At 38.7% G+C, this 18,689-nt stretch overlaps 1 protein-coding gene across 1 annotated transcript in view; it reads right to left on the reverse strand.

Annotated features, from left to right (window-relative positions):
• Window positions 1–18,689, reverse strand: part of tead1b (TEA domain family member 1b) — a 37,424-nt gene that overhangs the window by 7,644 nt on the left and 11,091 nt on the right. Inside the window, exons 2-8 of the mRNA XM_062423002.1 lie at window positions 9,126–9,190; window positions 7,059–7,121; window positions 4,358–4,369; window positions 3,458–3,589; window positions 3,133–3,179; window positions 2,965–3,026; window positions 1,519–1,643 (exon numbers count right to left, since the gene is read on the reverse strand). Coding sequence (XP_062278986.1) covers window positions 1,519–1,643; window positions 2,965–3,026; window positions 3,133–3,179; window positions 3,458–3,589; window positions 4,358–4,369; window positions 7,059–7,121; window positions 9,126–9,190 — 506 coding nt within the window. The remainder of the gene's footprint in view (window positions 1–1,518; window positions 1,644–2,964; window positions 3,027–3,132; window positions 3,180–3,457; window positions 3,590–4,357; window positions 4,370–7,058; window positions 7,122–9,125; window positions 9,191–18,689) is intronic.

The following is an 18,689-nucleotide window of genomic DNA, read 5'->3' on the forward strand; positions in this document are numbered from 1 at the left end:
AAGCCATAAAGTGACATTAGGGATGGGGTTCAATAGCATTATATCAAATCTCAATCTTTTGAAATACCTTATCAAATCTTATGTTCATCCTTCAACATTTGAAAGTGACTAAAAGCTAAAATAACTTTGACTCAAAGGTGTTCAATCACTGTTCACCGGTAGCGGCAGCCTTATTAAAGTTTACAACCTGAAAATGAGATGATCAGCAAAATGTATGACATGTTAATTAAATGTATCTGACACTGTGGCCTTCTGTACTTCATCAGCTACCTATACCAAAAACTGAAGGTCCTGATTCAGAACTATTAAACTGATGAGATCAAAATACTGACATGAATCAACGTCTTAAATCAACAATAGGTGATCACTGATTTCTCTACAGAAGAGTCTACGGCCACCTCGCAGCAGCACGGTAGTGTTACGCAGTGACGCATCTTCACTCGAACAACCTTTGGCTGAATCCAGACACCGGCTGTAGAGAGCACATTAACCAGAGAACAGCCAAACTTTTAATTTAGCTTTACAGAATTAGCTACAGCTGATCTAATCTGCTGCGTTTGAAGTGTTTCTACCTTTCTAATTGCCGCAAAAAAAAAAAGAATGAGAAGAGGTGAAAAGGTTTGATAAGAGATACTTTGGTGTCTGAGCTTAGCAAATCCAGGTTTGCCGACCAGGAACTGAATAAAACCAATGGAACCAGCTATCAGAGCCCATCTCTAAGTACACATTTATTGTCTCAAAAAAACATAAATGAGCATTATTCAGTCCTCACTCACATTAAAGAAATAAAAAAATCTACATCAAAGGCAACTACTAGAGGAACAAAAGGTGGGTGCTTTGTTATATTCACTAAAAACTAATTGGATTGTTTCACAGACAGTGAATAAAAACTGTGGTCAGCCAATAGTGAAAATCAGAGAATAACATTTGACTTTCAGAGGTTTGTTGCCCTCATTATGACCATATGAAACTCTGACGTGACGCTGCTCTTCAGTTTAAAAGCTCACAGAGCAGCCTTTCCAGCATGTAGCCTTTAGGCAAAAACTCAACAATTTTAAGCTGAATGTTGGATTAATGGCTGTTGTCATGCGGTAACGATACCAAAAGAGAACGCACAGGAAAATGTGGAAAAATATTAAAAATAGCTTTCTGCTAAAGCAAACAAGAAACGTGAGACACAGTTTGTGAGATTTGAGGCTGCTGATTTGTCAAATGACACTCGGCGAGTCTGTGGATTATCTTGCTGAGCCGGAGTCTACAGCTTAAATATAGTTTTGGCATGCCTTTTTAAGGAACTGATTAATATACAATCATTCATTATTTCTGCAGGTTTTCATGCAGTGTGTCCCTACAGGCCCAGCTTCTCCTCTCTCAGCTTGTATTGGCCTCCTCTCAGCTGACTCTGTGCCTGGGAAAATGTCCCAATGTATTCATAGAGGAAAGGACTGGGTGATAAGAGGTGGGAATGAACACCATGAGATAGTGATATTTCATGCTTCAGTATAACGCTCTTCTTACTGAGTCTGGGTCTCTCTGCTGCTCTAGGAAGGCGGAGAACTCCACCAGTCGGAGTTTAGATGTACCAATGGAGCGGCCTTGCCATGCTGGTGCCGTGGGAGCCGGAGCTGCTGTGGGCTCGTAGCCTGCAGTGATGTCAAGACAATGTAATTCATCCTGTGTGAGAGTTGCTTTACTGTACATTTTAAAACACTAACAAATGAAATCTTAATGTCATGTTAGCAATAGACACTGTGATCTGTTGGAAGTCAGGTTTTACATCTTCTGGATGTGGTTACTGGTTTCCCTGCTGATTACTGAACATCAAAAATGCCCAGTAATTCACAAATTGTACAAGCTAAATTAATGATTTATAGGTCAAAGCAGCAATACATTAGAACTCATTCATGAGACGTTCGTAAGCTCAGATATGATCTAAAACAAAACAGTCGTCAAATTATAAATATGCAGTAAAATATGCCAAAACTGTGCGACTGGTTGGAGGGAGTCCAATATGCACACAGTAAGCTTTGTGTCAAGTTGTAGGACATGAAATAAACACAGTTAATGTTGGAGAAAAAGTTTACCACTTTTCACCATAATTTTTCATCACATTTGCAAAATGGTTTGTTTTTAATATACAATAAGCCAAGTGATTTCTTTGACATGAAATAGAAGCCCAAAATTGATCTCCAACATCAACAACAAGTTTTGTATCCACTGTGTTCATCCCTCTTTGATTATTTAGCCCCAGTGTCCCACTTGTTAATTACGCCTGATAGCCGATGTTTTTGGTTTCTGATTTTTAAAAACAAACACTTTTATGTTTACTTAGACACAGGAATGCCCACCCGATACAATTAATACTAATTCACAAAAGTCATATTTCATGAATAGGACACTGGGTTTTCTTATTTCTGTCATTTAGTTTTCACAAGCAAGTTAAAGAAAAAAATAGTGATAATGATTTCTGCATGAGGCCCAATGTTGGGACAAGATTTTCCAAGGTTTATTGCTTGTTTAATTTTAGTTTTTCAATCTGCAAAAGACTGGACTTGCAGGAACTGATTTGATTTCAGTGTCTGACCAGATCCACAAATCCCAACATTTACTTCACTCCTTCCCTACTGAAGCTGCACAGTCGATAAGGTGCTCTGAGGGAAAGACAGGTGGGTTCAAAGTATCAAAACCTGCCTTTATTATTGTTGTTGTTACTATATTCCAAGCGTTTTAGACCTCTATCATCGTATGTGTGTTACAGCAAGAAAATCTGCCATTTCTCACGGTACGAGTAAAGAAACAGAAGTAACAACTATGACTGTTTTGAAATTCCTCATAACAAGCAGAGAAATGCACACATGGAAAACAATGACCTTAACATCATGAACTGTGCGAAGTTTTCAGATTCAGCAAACAATGTTTGAAAGTGTGATGCTCATTTTAGATCATTGACAGGTAAAGTCTCACTTGAAATGGCTGTTGTGACTGCTGGCTGGATGGGATAGGCTTGTTGCGTGAAAGGCTTGATACTAGAACAGAAAATTATATTAAAAACAAAAACATTTCCATATTTATCTGAGACTGTAGTCTTTTAAAAAAACAATTTCACTTTCTGACAACAAAGTAAGTACTTACTCTTGTGAGGATCCTGGCTGACCGGTCGATATCATACCCTGCCATAACTAGAGAAAGAGATATATGTATAGACAACAAAGAACAAAGAACGTCCAATTCTGAGCAGCTGTTAGCGACAAGATCAAAATGGCTCTTAGTTCAGTGAATGTAGTTATCTTGACTACCACTCCTTTTGATCATGTGCTTATCTGATAGGGGCAGTTGTGCAAAGCCGTGGTGTGTAATGTGATTTGGCCCTGGTGTTGGCATGGTGGGTCCCATGGCTGCCCTGGGTGAAAGCTGGACAGGATGGATCAATAGTGGGGTGCCGGTGAGGCTCTCTTACCCCTGCTCCAGGGAAGGCTGGGCGCGGGATGCCTGGCAGGCCGAGCTTGTTGTGAATAGCCGTGGCAGAGACGATCTGAGCGGAGGACATGGAGGCCATGCTCTGGAGGGCTTTGTCCTTCACGGCTTGGTCCTTTAACAGCAGTCACAAAAGGCTTAGTGCTCGCACAGAAAGAGGAGGTGCGGCATGATGCATCAACACCGCTATTAAGGTGTAAGCTTTTTTTTTCTTTTTAAGGAATGTGATAAACAATGACAATTGAATTCCAGTATACAATGGTTAGCAGTGGTATGCACTTAGATTAGTCAACAAGCAAACTGTCATCTACCACTAAAATACTCCTAAAAACTCATTCAGTAGAATTTTTATCAAGGCTGCATTTGCCTGTATGTCTAAACATTGCAAAGAATTTCTCAAGTAAAACTGAAGGACAACAATCCCACTTGGTTAAGAGTCTTTCTGCTGTTAGTTTCTTTACTTTAATCTCTGGTTTTTAAATCATCGGGATATATTTACATTAATGTTGAATGGACTAACTTATTGATTTAAGGGAATACTAACGACTACACATTGTATGTTGTGGACGCAGTCCTTTTGTCAACATGCATTTACAAAATGATTTGAAGTAAAACTGGCCAGTCTTCATTCAGTGAATGAATATTGCAGCAGAGTGCACCATTCAGCAAACAAAACAGCAATAGCAAACCCATGCAGACTCACTGGTGGCAGAAGCTAAAAGGTAAGCATGCTGGCAACAGATACTGGTGTCGCAGAGTCAAGCTACAGTATGAAAATAGTATGATGACACACAGACACGCCAATAAAACAATAGCAGCTGAAGAATGAGGCAGGCCCTAATTAAAGCAGAAACAGCATCGCAGACAAAAAATAAATACTTACCATACTTGTAACCTAAATGCAAACAAACAAGGTTACATTGTAAATTTTCTGTTGACTTTTTGTGACCAAAGCAACATTTTTAAACTGTAAGACATCTGTGGTTTCATCTAGGTATGAAAAACTGCAGCATCAAACATCAGTTAAAAATCCTTCTAGTTTAATTTGTGTGTCCAGCTCTCTTCACACACTACAACAAACGTGTGTAATCAACACTTTATAACAAAGGATTATGAAATTTGAGTCTCTGTGGCGAATGTCTTGTTCTCTGTAATTTTCACAATCTGATCAGTAGTCATCACTCGAGACAAAACAACAAAAGTAACGTAATGACTGTAATGCCATAGACAAGACCAGAAACAGCAGGTTTTCATTGATGCCCCCTAAAATGAAGGGCACACTTGTATTTCTCTTAGCCACTGAACTCTAATGTGCTTTAAATGAGAAAAGACAGGGATTCATACAAAAGCTGTCTGTTTTTCTTCAGACAGCCGCCTGTGCCCCTGAAAGACCAGGCATTCATGTGGCCAGCGGCCTGTCTGACTTTCTGTCTCTCCACACACACACACACACACACACACACACACACACACACACACACACACACACACACACACACACACACACACACACACACACACACACACACACACACACACACACACACACACACACACACACACACACACACACACACACACACACACACACACACACACACACACACACACACACAGATTAATGAGGGGTCATTAATTCTTGTTGAATACTGGGAGTGGAGCAAAGTGTGAAAGTCAAAATGTATAGTCTGCTCCCCAAGAAAAGAAGAAAATGGCAAATGGGTGGAGTGTCCTTTAATATACAAGCATTACTTCATAGAAATACATTAAATTACAGGTTAGTAATATTCAAGATTACTACTTTCACATTGCTTTTCTTCCATTTTAATCTGCCATTCTGAAATGCTTTCTTCAGTGATTTTAACAGATTTCACTATTGCTGAAATAACTCACAAGAACGCTCTGAAATGACGACATCTGAACTGGAAGGAAAGAAAGCAACTGATAGCCGCAGCATTGTGAGAGCCCGGAGTTATCAACTGATTGAAGGGAGAACAAGAAAGCAGAAAGGGCATTTCAGAAACAGCCAGCTTCACGGCCATTCTCCACTCTGAATGTGCACCACTGCACCTTTGACAGTGGGGAAAGTTGGGTTAAATTGTCAAAAGGACAAAGGGGTGTAATCTCCTCCTCATTTTTTTTTAACACAGACCCCCTTTGCCATGCCCCCTTTATTTATGAAGTCTGCTTACTAAGAGATGTAAGCAGACTGATATCCTCAGAGCTTCAGCTCTCAGCCACTCGCCAACAGCCAATGCCAACATGCTTCCAACACCTGCACACTTCGATTTCAGTTTTGATTATTAAATACATGTATAAAAATAAATGTATAAAATGAAAGATTAGAGCCTGACCGATGAATAAAACGGGTTAATACATTGTCTGGTGTTTGCTGATTACTAGTACGCCAACACCAATTATACATCATATCAGCTGATTCCACAAAATGGCAGAACAGAAACTATTTTTGAGGGTATTTAGAAACAGTGTCCTCATTTATATTTTAGTTGTTTTTCAACTTAACACTAGCTGTGTGGATCTTGGGACGGAAGTATTGATCAGTCAGTCCACCACTTTGGTCCAGACTGAAACATCTCAACTATTCAAGGGACTGCCATGAAATGTAATACTGATATTCATGGTCCCCAGAGGATGAAGCCTGTCTTTATCATCCCTGATGTTTTCTCTAGGACCACTATGAGGTTGACATTTGTGGTTCTGAGTGAATCTAAATCATTTTTGCATTGAATGCTATAACATTTGTTACTCACATTCTTGTCGCCCCTGAGATTAACTGAAATTAATAATTAAGCAACATCAAAATGTCTATTTTACTTTATTGCTCTTTGCTAATTAGCAGGTTAACATGTTAAACTATGACTCAACATACTAAACATTAAACCTGATAAACATCAGCATTTTAGCACTGTCAGTGTCAGTGCATTTAGCTCAAAGAACCACTGTGCCTAATTATAACCTCACAGTTTCTTAGTCTCACTCAGTACGTTCCTGCATATCTAAAGAAACAGATTTAAGGTATGATTGTCAACATTGTTTGTACATTATGTCTTGAGTTAAGTATTAGACAGTATATAGTTAATTTTTTTTTTTTTTTTTTACTCAAATATCATTATCGGTATCAACCTCAAAAAAATCTAGTATAGGTCAGGCTCAAATAAAATGAAAACAAGTGTATAATCTACCAGTACCTAACAGTTCTTTGGAATGTTTGATTTTGATCCATTTTATATTTTTTTATTACTGAATATAAAAAAACTAAATGTGTTCACTATTTTTACACTACATTATAGTTATGATGCTCAGCTGCTCTCAAAGCAAAGGCACACGATGACAAATGAATATATGTAGATGAAATAAAGAGGACAGTGACAGCATGTCTGATCAGGGGTGAGAGATGGACTGAGAAGGTGGAGGGAGAGGGGGGTTAGAAGATGTAAACAGACTACAGTCAGAAGATTTGGGTTAGGGGGGAATCAGAGCACCAGGCATTCACTCTGTCACCACGGGAAACAGGAAGTTAAGACGCACAGCAACCACAAGCCCAAAAGCAGAAAAGCGCATACCTTTAGCTTGGAATGAAACTCACGAGATTTCCTTCTGGCAAGAACCTGAATGTGACTAGACACCTGCGGGGTAGGGGAGGGGAGGAAAACAAAGGAAGAGCCTGTAACCATGGCAATGAAAAGCCCCCTGCAACTGGGCAAAGCCAGACGTACCTTAATGGCAGCTTGGATTTCTCGAACTTTCTTTCTTGCTAAGACCTGTATGTGACTAGACACCTCCATTAAAAAGAGGAAAGGGGGGAAAAAAAAAACAAGAAAAACAAAAACATAAAAGTGGATTACACATTTCTTTGTTTTAAAAACACTTGAACGAGATAAGGTGCATAACAGAGGCATGTCCAAACCACACACCAAGCTAACAGCCAATAACGTGTGTTGTCGTCACTTAAGTGAACTGATTAAGGAGGATGCAGGCCCCTTTAGTACACATTAAGAGCACACAGATGTGATCTGCTGTGTACTGAATGTCAATTGGCTGGTCTAGTATCCTTATGGGAGCTGGGTGAGGCATTTCACCAGCCAAGTTTACTTCCAACGTTAACACAGTTCAAAATTATTTAATATTCTCACATGAAACATTCAGCAGTGTAATACCGTAGCAGTCTGACATAGGAGTAATGTGTGCTGATGAGATATTTGCAGCGAGGATTTCCGCTCTCCTCTAGCACCACTAACGCAAATCACACCCAAGGTGAGTGTTCAAGTAGGGATTGAGTAGTAATCAGCAGCGATGTTGATAACTGATTAATAATTTTTCAATCAAATATTTTCTGCCTCCAGCTTCTCCAATGTGAGAGTTTTATGATTTTCTCTGTTTTGTGTCAGTGTAAATGGAATTTCTTTGGGTTTGGAAAGTTGGTCACACAAAACAATCCTGAAGAGGTCACCTTGGGTTCTGTGAAATTGCAACAGGCATTTTTTCATTAAAACGTATTTGATTAATCAAGAAAATAATCTTCAGATTAGTAGATTGTGACAAAAACAGCCCTAAAATAAATAACACAGCACTTACATAGATGTCATGCATTTAAAATAGCCACAACAATAAGAAGAAACTCTCCTCCTCTTTTTCTCTTTCTCTGATTCTGTGTTAAGAGTTGCTGAGAGAGAAACCGCACAGCCTTTCAGGTCCAGACTGATCAATTCACACACAGTGATCGAATGTCACTTAAGACACCAGCTTGTTTATCATTGTCATTCAAGTCAGTGGTCATACAATGAATTTCCTGCTCAGACGGCCAATCAGTGGCTTTAAATTGTTACTGAAGCGCCGTCAGAGCTGCTCATTATCAGACAATTTAGATACAAGAATAAAAGTGTATTATTTGATTTATTTACAATATTATTAATATTATTATATTTATTTAATTCCATAAATCCTAGAAGTCATACATCTAGGAATAAAGATTAAACTCTGCGGTTAAGAGTTGTGTGTGCAGTGCAAAGAGCATGCTACAGACGACAGGATGCACTCTCCGACTACAGTAAAAACTCTCTGCTGTCTCTTTGATCAGAGATGGTACCAATCTATTAAGGCTTCCACCTTCCCATTAATAAATGCTTCTACTGCAGCCAAGTGCATGACCTCCATGATTTAGTCATGAGGAAGAATACTTGTACTTTTAAGCCACAGTGGCTACTCTCTTTTTCAGGGATATCTCCACAATGTTCTTTTCTTTTTTTTTGTATGCAACTGATTTATTGTGAAAATGAAAGGCTGCGTTTTAAGTAAAAGGTCTCACTGTATGTAAAAGCTTTGAAAAAGGGGAAATCAAAGAATTGTACACTACAATCACTTTTTCTTCCACAAACTGACTATAGCTCTGATGCTTTTAAGTGCAACTAAGAGTGACAATGTTGTCATAATCCAGGGACATCTGTTCATGCAACACAGCAGTGACGGGGGATTTGTCCGCCTCAGAAGTCCCCTCGACAGCTAAGCACTGTGTTATTCTATGTCTAGCTTTGTTTCTCTCCTGAAGAAACAAAAGGCAACAGTCTGGACACATTGAGATTTGACAGCCCTCTGACATTCGTGCAATCGAGACGCTTACGCTCTCGTCTTACCTGCTTCCGAGTCCTCGTCTTCCCGGTCCGAAGCTTTATGTATCTGGCAATGAGCTCATTACGACCTGCAGGAAGAGGAAAAAGGAGAGAAATTACTTTATTTTAAAAACAGGACAAAATAGACATAAAAAAAACTATCAAAAGAGAAAATCAGAATATCAAATGAGAGGGTATTGTTGGATAAAAACTGAATAAAATCAGAAAGAATATAAAAATCATCATATCACCAGGTTTGTAGCTATGTGTGTAAATGAGGAAACAATTATCTCGTCTAAACATTGAGTCGTGGTCGTGAAGTGACATGTCGTCAACTGCGGTTATTCATGGTTTCAACTTATTAACACTGAAACACAATCAACACAAACACAAATGAATTCCTTGGTGAGGTGCATTTTATTCCTTTTAATAGTTAATTAAATTGTTAGCGTGCAAAATTTGTTTGAATGAATTTAAGCTGTAGGGAAAATTTTTTTATTTATGTTGACATTAAGAAAATACTGTTAGAAAGTTCATGTAGATATTTTTAACCACAATTCAATTTACAGTTTTAAACTTTGGGAATAAAAATATTGAATTAGGTAGATTTTAGCTGCCTGACTAATGTATTATTAATGTACTCCCAAGTGATAATTACGTTTCTCTGTAGTCATAGAATCAAACACAAAGCCAATATGTGAAGTATAAACTCTATAACATAACATCTATATTTCAAATGGATGCAAATCAGCCGATATGTGCATGTCCTAAACAAACCAGATCCTGCTTCTCTATGAAAACACCATGTGACATTAGCATGAAAAAAAAAAAAAACTCGTAGCAGCACAGCCTTTCAAATTAATCTAATTCAATCTCATTCTCTTCAAAGCCCAACGCTTTGAAAGGAAACAGACCTAGCTGTTCATACTATTACAGTAAATAATGGCAACTGAATATATTGGGTTTAAAACAGTGCAGCTCTGACTAAATTATAATTAAAGCATAGCTTTGTAGAGATTTCCAATTAACAACGGCTCCAAACATTCTTCTGCCCTCAGCTCTGCTCTAATTGCTGTAGCAATGCACATGACCCCTGCTTAGCCCTTTCATATGGTAATAACATGCCGCCAACCAAAACTATTACACAAATTATAGGTAAGGAGGCACTCTAATTATGTGTCCAGCTGTAGCCATCCAATGCTATGGATTTGCTCGACTCCTCCGTGAAATGCACCAAACCTCAAACACAATGAAGCATTTTTCTCTTCATTATTAATTAAAGGTCTTACGTTTATTAGGACACAATGGAAGCACAACGTACCCCACATGTGCTAATTAGTCGTATCTTAGGGAAAGGCATTTTTTTTCAATCAATGACAACAGATCACATAATGTGATCGAGCAAAAGCGTAAGTCTCAGAGGTATAAAAGAGCAGAACATAACAGACATGTTGGATGGATAAGAGAATAGACTGACATGGTGTGATTTCTGCTTGTTGTTGATGGAAACATAAAAAGGTAGCTAGCATGAAAGTGTCATCTTTTGAGGCTTCAACGCTATTGTGTGCCAAATAAAAAACATGGCTGCTCTTGGTATGGCAGTGTGGCTGTATGTTTCCTTCAGTCTCATTTTTTGAAGCTAGAAGTCTTTGGAGTTTACAAAATAATCCCTGTCAAAATAGAAAATTATTATAATTTGCTTTCTTCAGTCTGATTTAATATTTTATAGTAAAGGCTCTTGAAAAAAATCTTAGCTTTCATCAAATGTCTTTGAGTTTAAGCTCAGTTGCCAGTTTATTAGATCCACCAAGCTAAAAAAAGAGGGTGCAGTCTAATTCAACAGCCCCAAAATATCTTTATTTATTTTTTACACTGATGTTAGTTGTTCAAAATGAAAGGGGCTTATAATTGTAACAATGAAAGGATTAAGGGTCACAGATTTCTAATGAAAGCTTCAAAGATAGCTTTACTTTACACAGGAAATGACCCTACAATTAAATTAACGGTTTAAACAGAAACTGAACATCATAACTTTAATGAAAATAGGATTCATTGTAGGTCTGTTGTATTAGGCTTCATTCATTTTTGCTGCATCTACCAAATCACCTGGTAACTGAGATACTATGTATACTAGGCATACACATGAAAACAACATGCAGCACCTGGCTGCGTGCCACACCTACACATTTTGTTGTTACATGGAGTAGAGAGGGAAGCAGAGGGGTGGGGAGGGGAGGGGAGGGGAGGTGTGATGAGGAGTGGGATTTGACATTGAGTTGGAGTTTGTTAAAGGTTGACCCTGAAGCTCTTTCACACTGAACCTTTAGGCGAGGCCAGCCTGAGAGAACCAGGTCACATGACCTCCCAGGAAAAATAAACATCATCTGGGGATTAACAACCGCAGTCTACTGATGCAGTGTGCCTGCAGTGTAAACTTTACCAGATGGGTAAAGATTTCAATAATTCACACACTGTGGAAACTGAACATTACAATACAGGCACTCATGCAAACTCCTGATTCCTAGATCAAAGCACACAAATGGCCAGCTGAAAGCTTGCTTACTGTTGAATAATTCATTCTTTTCACCAGGCTGGAAAAAAGCTCAGTGGGTCCTGGCTAGCCTGCTTTCTCTTTTTCTTGCCTGTGTTTGCACAGCAAAACAACTATTACTGAAAACAATGTGACCGTCCACATTCGGGACTGAAACTGCTTTAGACATAACTCTGCTTCTCCCACCTGTAATCTGTAACATTGTTCCACAAACTAATACGGTAGTATTAGATTTTTTTCCCCATAGTGGTAAATAAAATGGTAGCCCTGTTGAGGCTGAGCAGGGTGTCGACATGTATCAGCAATATATGAGGCTATATAAAGGTAGAATGCAAATTTCTATACTAAAAATCATTCAGACCCTTGTATTATTATTGTGGTTCTGTTTTATAGTTTATACATGGCTCTTAAATAAACAGGTTAATGCCATCCTGTCTCATTTAGTCTAAAGACAATTTTTAAAGCTCATCTTTTGCCCAAATATTGGTGGAGTTGGACAATTATGTTTTGAAAACACCCCCCTTTTCACAGGTAATTTCTTAGTCTGTCCCTCCCTCTGCAGGAAATAATGGATTAATCCTGGAAGGCTTATGATGTAGCACTTCTCTCCTTATGAAAGTAACACACTTTTTCTACTTTCTGTGTTTAAAATGTTTTCTCATATTATTTTTGAAAGATCTACACCACTACATGTGAGTCAGTTCCCAGAGGTTGTATAAAGTCCTGCACTTACAGCACGGCCTGGAGAGGGGTGAGAAAACGAACTCTTTATGGGGTGTTCTTGTCACTCAAAGCAGCAAGAAAAGGATTCAATATATATTGTGTGACCCCCAAGCAGGCTCATGCTGTTCAGCAGCTGTAGGAGCTGCCACCCAGCCAGAGTGAACTCTCCTCTGGACCTCAATGACTCTAAAGGAGTCATATGAATGGCACTCCAGCAGCAGCCCCACAAAGAGATGGTGGCTCAACTTTCCCTAGACCGTCCCCAAGTAGCTTATTCCTCATTCAGTCAGAAATCCAATTAGGCCGTCAGCATCCTTCCTCTGTTGTGAATAACAATGGAGTGTATTGTCTCCGTCTGCTATGGACCAACCTCAGAGATCCCACCTCCAGAAATAACATCCCATAAGCTACCATAACACCAGCAGTGTCTAATGAACATTTTATGAACTAAACTTTACAACCATAACACATCAAACAGTGACTTAGTTTGAAATGTGACACTTTTTATACAGCTGTTGTCTTTTTGCCCTTTCTTCTAATCTGCACGCTGACCCACCCTCCAATACAGGGAGGATCTAAATATCCATCTGCAGTAGGGCTGCGACTGACAATTATTTACATTATAAATTAAACCGCTGATCATCTTCCTGATTAATCAATTCATTATTTTCTCTATAAAATGTCAGTAAATAGTGATAGATGCCTATTACAATTTTAAAAATCACAAGATGATGTCTTCAGATCGCTTTTGTTCAACCAACAGTCCAAAACCCAAAATATTAAATCAAATATCAGAGCAAAACATCACGAAGAGAGAAGAGATGTTAGAACTGTCATTTTTTCTAAAAAGATTATTGAAGAGGATTTAGTCATGTGACTTAAGCACAGTGAGCTGATAATTTAGCAAGTAAACAATGGTACATACTGGTAGATTACTACAATATTTAACATCTTTGAATGGCTTCACCTGATACACAGTCTTTCTACCATAAAGGGTGCTCCCTTTCACTCTAGAAACATACCCTGCCACCTCGGTATTGCTAATGCTAGCAAACACAGACCAGTGCAAACTTGGGTTATAATAATCAAGTAAACTTACTGAAATATTGCGACACTAGTGCTTAGAGTGTGAGTCCTGGAGCCAGATAGAGCAGCAGGTGAGAAAACTGTCAATTAACGCCCACACAGCAGCTACTATGGGTCTTCAAATCTTTTTTACAGAGAAATCTTTTCCAAAATGACCACCGGTAAATTGATTAGAGGACCTGAATTTAGTAATTGAGACCAAGAAAGAAAATTCACAAAAGAATTATTGACTTCGTATTTTTACAGAGAAATTGCTGCTTTTTGAATGAAACTCATGGCCGTCAGTGGCATTGCTCTTTAAGGTAATTCTGCATTGGGGGAAGGATTTATTTTAGCAGCAGCTACCTTGGCTTCAGCCTCAAGCCAAGGTAGCTGCTGCTTACTTTCTACACTTTGTGTGTTATGTCTGTTATATTTCACAATGACACACACAGAAATCTGGAAAAAGTCAATGACATCTGAGCTGCCAATGATACCAAACTTTGACATTTATGAAGTTGCTCTTCAGTGAACACAGCCACCTGAAACAGAAAAAACATGAGGCTCATGTCCTTGACTTATTTTCTTCTTGACTACTATCTTGAGGTGGTAATAAAGAACCAGAGGGGGAAAAGATAGCATATTATCTTCTCTCTGACAAAGGTGTGCTTCAATGTAGTTAACTGTAGAATACATTTATGCCCTCAAATAACTGTGTTCAAGCATCAGTCATTTCAACTGTAAGAGCTCTTAGAGCCAGTACAGGGCCTTTAGTTACTTCATGCTTTTACAGCAATTCCTTCAATCATCCTGTTGATATTGAGCCTCACTGTGGCACAAAAATGTATGAAAGATTCAGTATATCCAATAGAAGAAAAGTGACTTATGATGTTTACTCTGAACATGACATATTCTGTGTTCACACTAAATTCTGGTTCACAGCCAATTAAGGCTGGTTTATCCTGACTATTTTACAATGGATTAGACCTATGACCACTGAACATCAGTTTAAAATGGTGAGTGTAGCTAGAAGCCTTTGCTCTTCAATTCTGAGGGACTGACACAAAAATCTGACCTTCACAGCTGATGATTTAGATAGTTGGGAACGATGGTGTTATCAAACTCTATTGTAGCTGCACTGGAAATATTTTAATCTCATTTGGTGGGAAACTATACCACCAGACAATCAGATGTACACGCAGTAACACAAAGTATATTTGTAAATGCTTTTCTTTTTATATTATTGTAATGCAGTTTAATCTGAAGATACACTGAAGGTTGAAGCTAAAACAATCAAAGGCTTATTTTCATCCACAGCAGGTCTTGCAGAAGAAATACCTGTGATGATTCAACTACCTAATTTGTACATTTAAATAGATTTTTTAAAATCAATATAGAAGAAAAGGAGGGGATTATCAGGCAAATCCATACAACAGATTAATTTTTCACTGCTTTTTTCCCTTCGTCCTTCGTCAAAGGCTTGTATCTGAATTCAGTATTAAAGCCTGCAAGCACCTGTGGAACATAAACAGAGGTTCATTTAAGTAATGGCATATTAAACATTTTAACTGGCTTGGTTACGTCCTTTGAGCTGCATGTACTTTACTGCTCTGCTCCAGTTTTTTTTTCTTTTCCTCTTTTTAAAAGCATCCATTTCCTGTAACAGCACTTTTTTTCTAATGTAGGCACAACCACAGTCACATCTGGCCCAGCACTCTGCCATGAGACAGCGCAGGGCCTGGCTGAGAATCAGTCGGCAGATTGCCTGCGAGTGTGTGGCTTCTTCTACTCTGCTCGCTCTCTCTCTGCAGGGCCTGAGACACAGATCCTCACAGCATAGAGAGCACACTGCCTGGACTGAAAGGACATATCTGTCACTACGCTTTGTTTCAATTCTTCACTCTTTAAATTAAACTTATCACAAAAAAATGTGAGAAAATGGTGAAAAATGTTGTTTCCTCAATGCCAAGATGCAATATGTCTAATTTTATCCCGACCAACAGTCCAAAGACAAACAATTAATTTCTGAAACAAGTGATCTATAAATAGATCCATGAATAATTTAGTTCATAAACAAAAACTCAATCAAATGATCATTTATCTAGGAAAAATACAAAGTATTTGCTGGTTCAAGAATCTTGAGTGTGACGATTTGCTGCTCATCTCTCTTTCATTTCTCTATCAAAAGGAAGGAATCTCTGTCTGTGTGTTTGTCCTTCGTATATCTCTTGAATTTTTCATTTGATCTGACTCCACTCTTGAAGGGTGTACTGCTGAGGACCATAAAGAGTGCAGTGTTGAATTTGGTGCAATTCGGACCCACAATATATTTAATATTAACAAAGTTTAAATAAACCATTGATCAGTTAGCTGCTCCGCTCTGCGCAGGGTGGAGCTTCAGAGCTCTGCTGACTGACTCCTGCACGTCAGGGAGAGGCCAGGGACGAGGTGTGGCATGAGTCAGAGAAAAGATCTCTAAAGAGACAAATCTAAATGGACAATCTGACCCCATGTCTGGAAAGAGAGCGTAGCGTTAGCAGATCAGCAATAGCAGCAAGTGACTGCAGGTACATTGTTGAGCAAAGGTTAAGCGCAAAAAACAAAGGATATACTTTCCAATAAAAAACAGTTTGTCTCTTATTCTCCAAGACTGTGGCAATTGTGAAGCACCTACAGACAAAGCACAAATCTTTGGAGCTAACATACCCGCTCAAATCCGAACTGAAGGCACAGAAAATAAACGATCTAAGAGCCAAATATGATCGATCCACTTTATTTATCAATGTAGCACTTATTTTTCTTGAAATGAAAAAAGAACATTTATTTACTATTAGAGTAATTATGATTAACATCTGTGAATGTTAGTTTATTTCGTATTGTTGGTGTATATTCCCATTCACACCTGACTACTGTATTCATTTTTTTATGCACTGAATCAGTGTCATAACAAATGGACTATTCTTGGGTTTTGGATGGTTGATCATATCAAACAGGCAAAATGCCAATGTTACCATAAACTCTTGGAACTTTTACTCTTATTAATGGACTAAACAATGAATCAATTAATTAAAAAAACAATCTATAATGAAAATGAATTATACAATCAAACCAAATCTAGTAACTTCCAATTGTTCATAATTATTCAAATGTTTCTTTTTAATAAACATTTCATTTACACTGTTGCTCCAATAATCTGCTTATTTGGTGTCTTTCACTTTAAAGTTATGTATACCAGTTTGCCCAATGTGTGTGTGTGTGTGTGTGTGTGTGTGTGTGTGTGTGTGTGTGTGTGTGTGTGTGTGTGTGTGTGTGTGTGTGTGTGTGTGTGTGTGTGTGTGTGTGTGTTGTGTTTTCCTGTGTGTGTGTGTGTATGTGTTTGTGTGTGCAGCGGGCCAACACAATGGCTCCAGCTTTCCTGTCATCCGTGATAGATGACTCAAGGGTCCCAGGCAGCCATTAGCATCACAATAGACTAAACCAACAATATGAAGGCATTCGTCCCAGGTTTTGGGAATAGCAGGCAAGGGCAGGAAGCCTTTTACTTGCAGTATCAATGGGAAACCACTGCTTGCCAAGTGGAGGGGAACCTGTGACTTGTGGCTTGAAAGAAAATTGACAGTGCCCTTTTTGGAGGGAAAACGCCGTGATATCAGTTTAGCATTATGTTAGTCTGGGCTGAGAGAGGCCAAAGACTACGCTGACAAGGAGGTTCCCGTCTAATAAATAAAATCACAAGAATAAATCACGCACAGCTGCTGTGTTAAGAACACAATGTGTCAGTGAGCTCAAACAATTACACCTAAATATAAAAAGGTCTGCAGCTGGCCAGACCCTGCAGGTGTTTCCCGAGGAAGGTGTAGCACCAGCATTTATGAGCCTTTTTTCTTCATTCGATAACAATTATAATAATAATAACAATAATAATGATACAGGTCTGAGTTACTCATCAGCGAGATCTCTTGTGGAAGTCAGAAGATAAAGTTCGCTAATCACAACATCTGACTCCAACCCACCAGCTGCCTGTTACAAGTGTTTTAACTTCCTGTATTGTCGGCCCCTCGCATTGCAAGCGTGGGTCTATAAGAAAGACTTCAAGGCCAGACGTCACATGCGTGACGCCACAGTGATCACAAACACCAAAGCTATTCTCTCGGACACAATAGTAATCCCTCCTTACACACACACACACACACACACACACACACACACACACACACACACACACACACACACACACACACACACACACACACACACACACACACACACACACACACACACACACACACACACACACACACACACAGTGCCTGCTAGCTGAAACATAAGAGTTCAAGCCCATTTATCTTCTCATAAAACTGGCATCTATGTATAGGTCCCGATTTTGTAAATATAATAATCAGGAAGTACACTGTGCACACATAAATATACCTTCTCATTGTTGCAGTATGAGTGGTGGTGATGCATTTTAAAATGTATTTTGGCTGTTAACTTGTTAAAACAGCACACATTTTTTTTTATTTGTTGGAAGGTGATTGTTATGGTAATCTTTTCAGTGTAATTAGCACCGAGCAGTCTTTTTAATGTCTCATAAAATTCTCACTGGCCCTTTCATTTCTGGCCTCACATGTACATGGGTGTTCCTTCCCATATCCACAGGAAACAACTCTATTCAGTCTTCATTTAGACGAGAAAAGCATAAACAAAAGAAAGCTTACAATAAAGAGCAGATCATTTCCCTGAGGCCGGAGAATTTCAGAGACAAGACACTGAGTGGGTTGTTTCGTGGGAATACGTTTTGTACATTTGATAAAAAGGAAAACTTATCTCTTTTGAGACCATGACAGCATCACACAGAGGTTTTATTCTCTATCATATGTGCTTTTATTTGCACAGAGGGCCACTGCATTTGGTCTCAGAGTATGGCTGGGCGATAAAAGGATTATTTTCCTGATGAAACTCTTCGATGATAATGATGAAACATTTATGAGATTTATTTTCAATAGTTATTTTTTTGTTTGTTTTCCTTTATCTTTCCTAAAAACGCTACACTAACAACCAATCGTACAGCAGAGAAACAAATGCATGTGGTTGACGCATGTTTCTGGCCCCTCCCACTTACAATAATGCAGAATGACCATCTGTCTGTAGTAGTACTCACACAAAAAAGAGCAACTGCTAGAGTCAAACCCGAGTGTGAGAAAACAGTCGGCAGAGATGAAGAAATTGTGCCGAAGAGGTAATGAGGG

This window comes from Scomber scombrus, chromosome 1, assembly GCF_963691925.1.
Source record: "Scomber scombrus chromosome 1, fScoSco1.1, whole genome shotgun sequence".
NCBI lineage: Eukaryota > Metazoa > Chordata > Actinopteri > Scombriformes > Scombridae > Scomber > Scomber scombrus.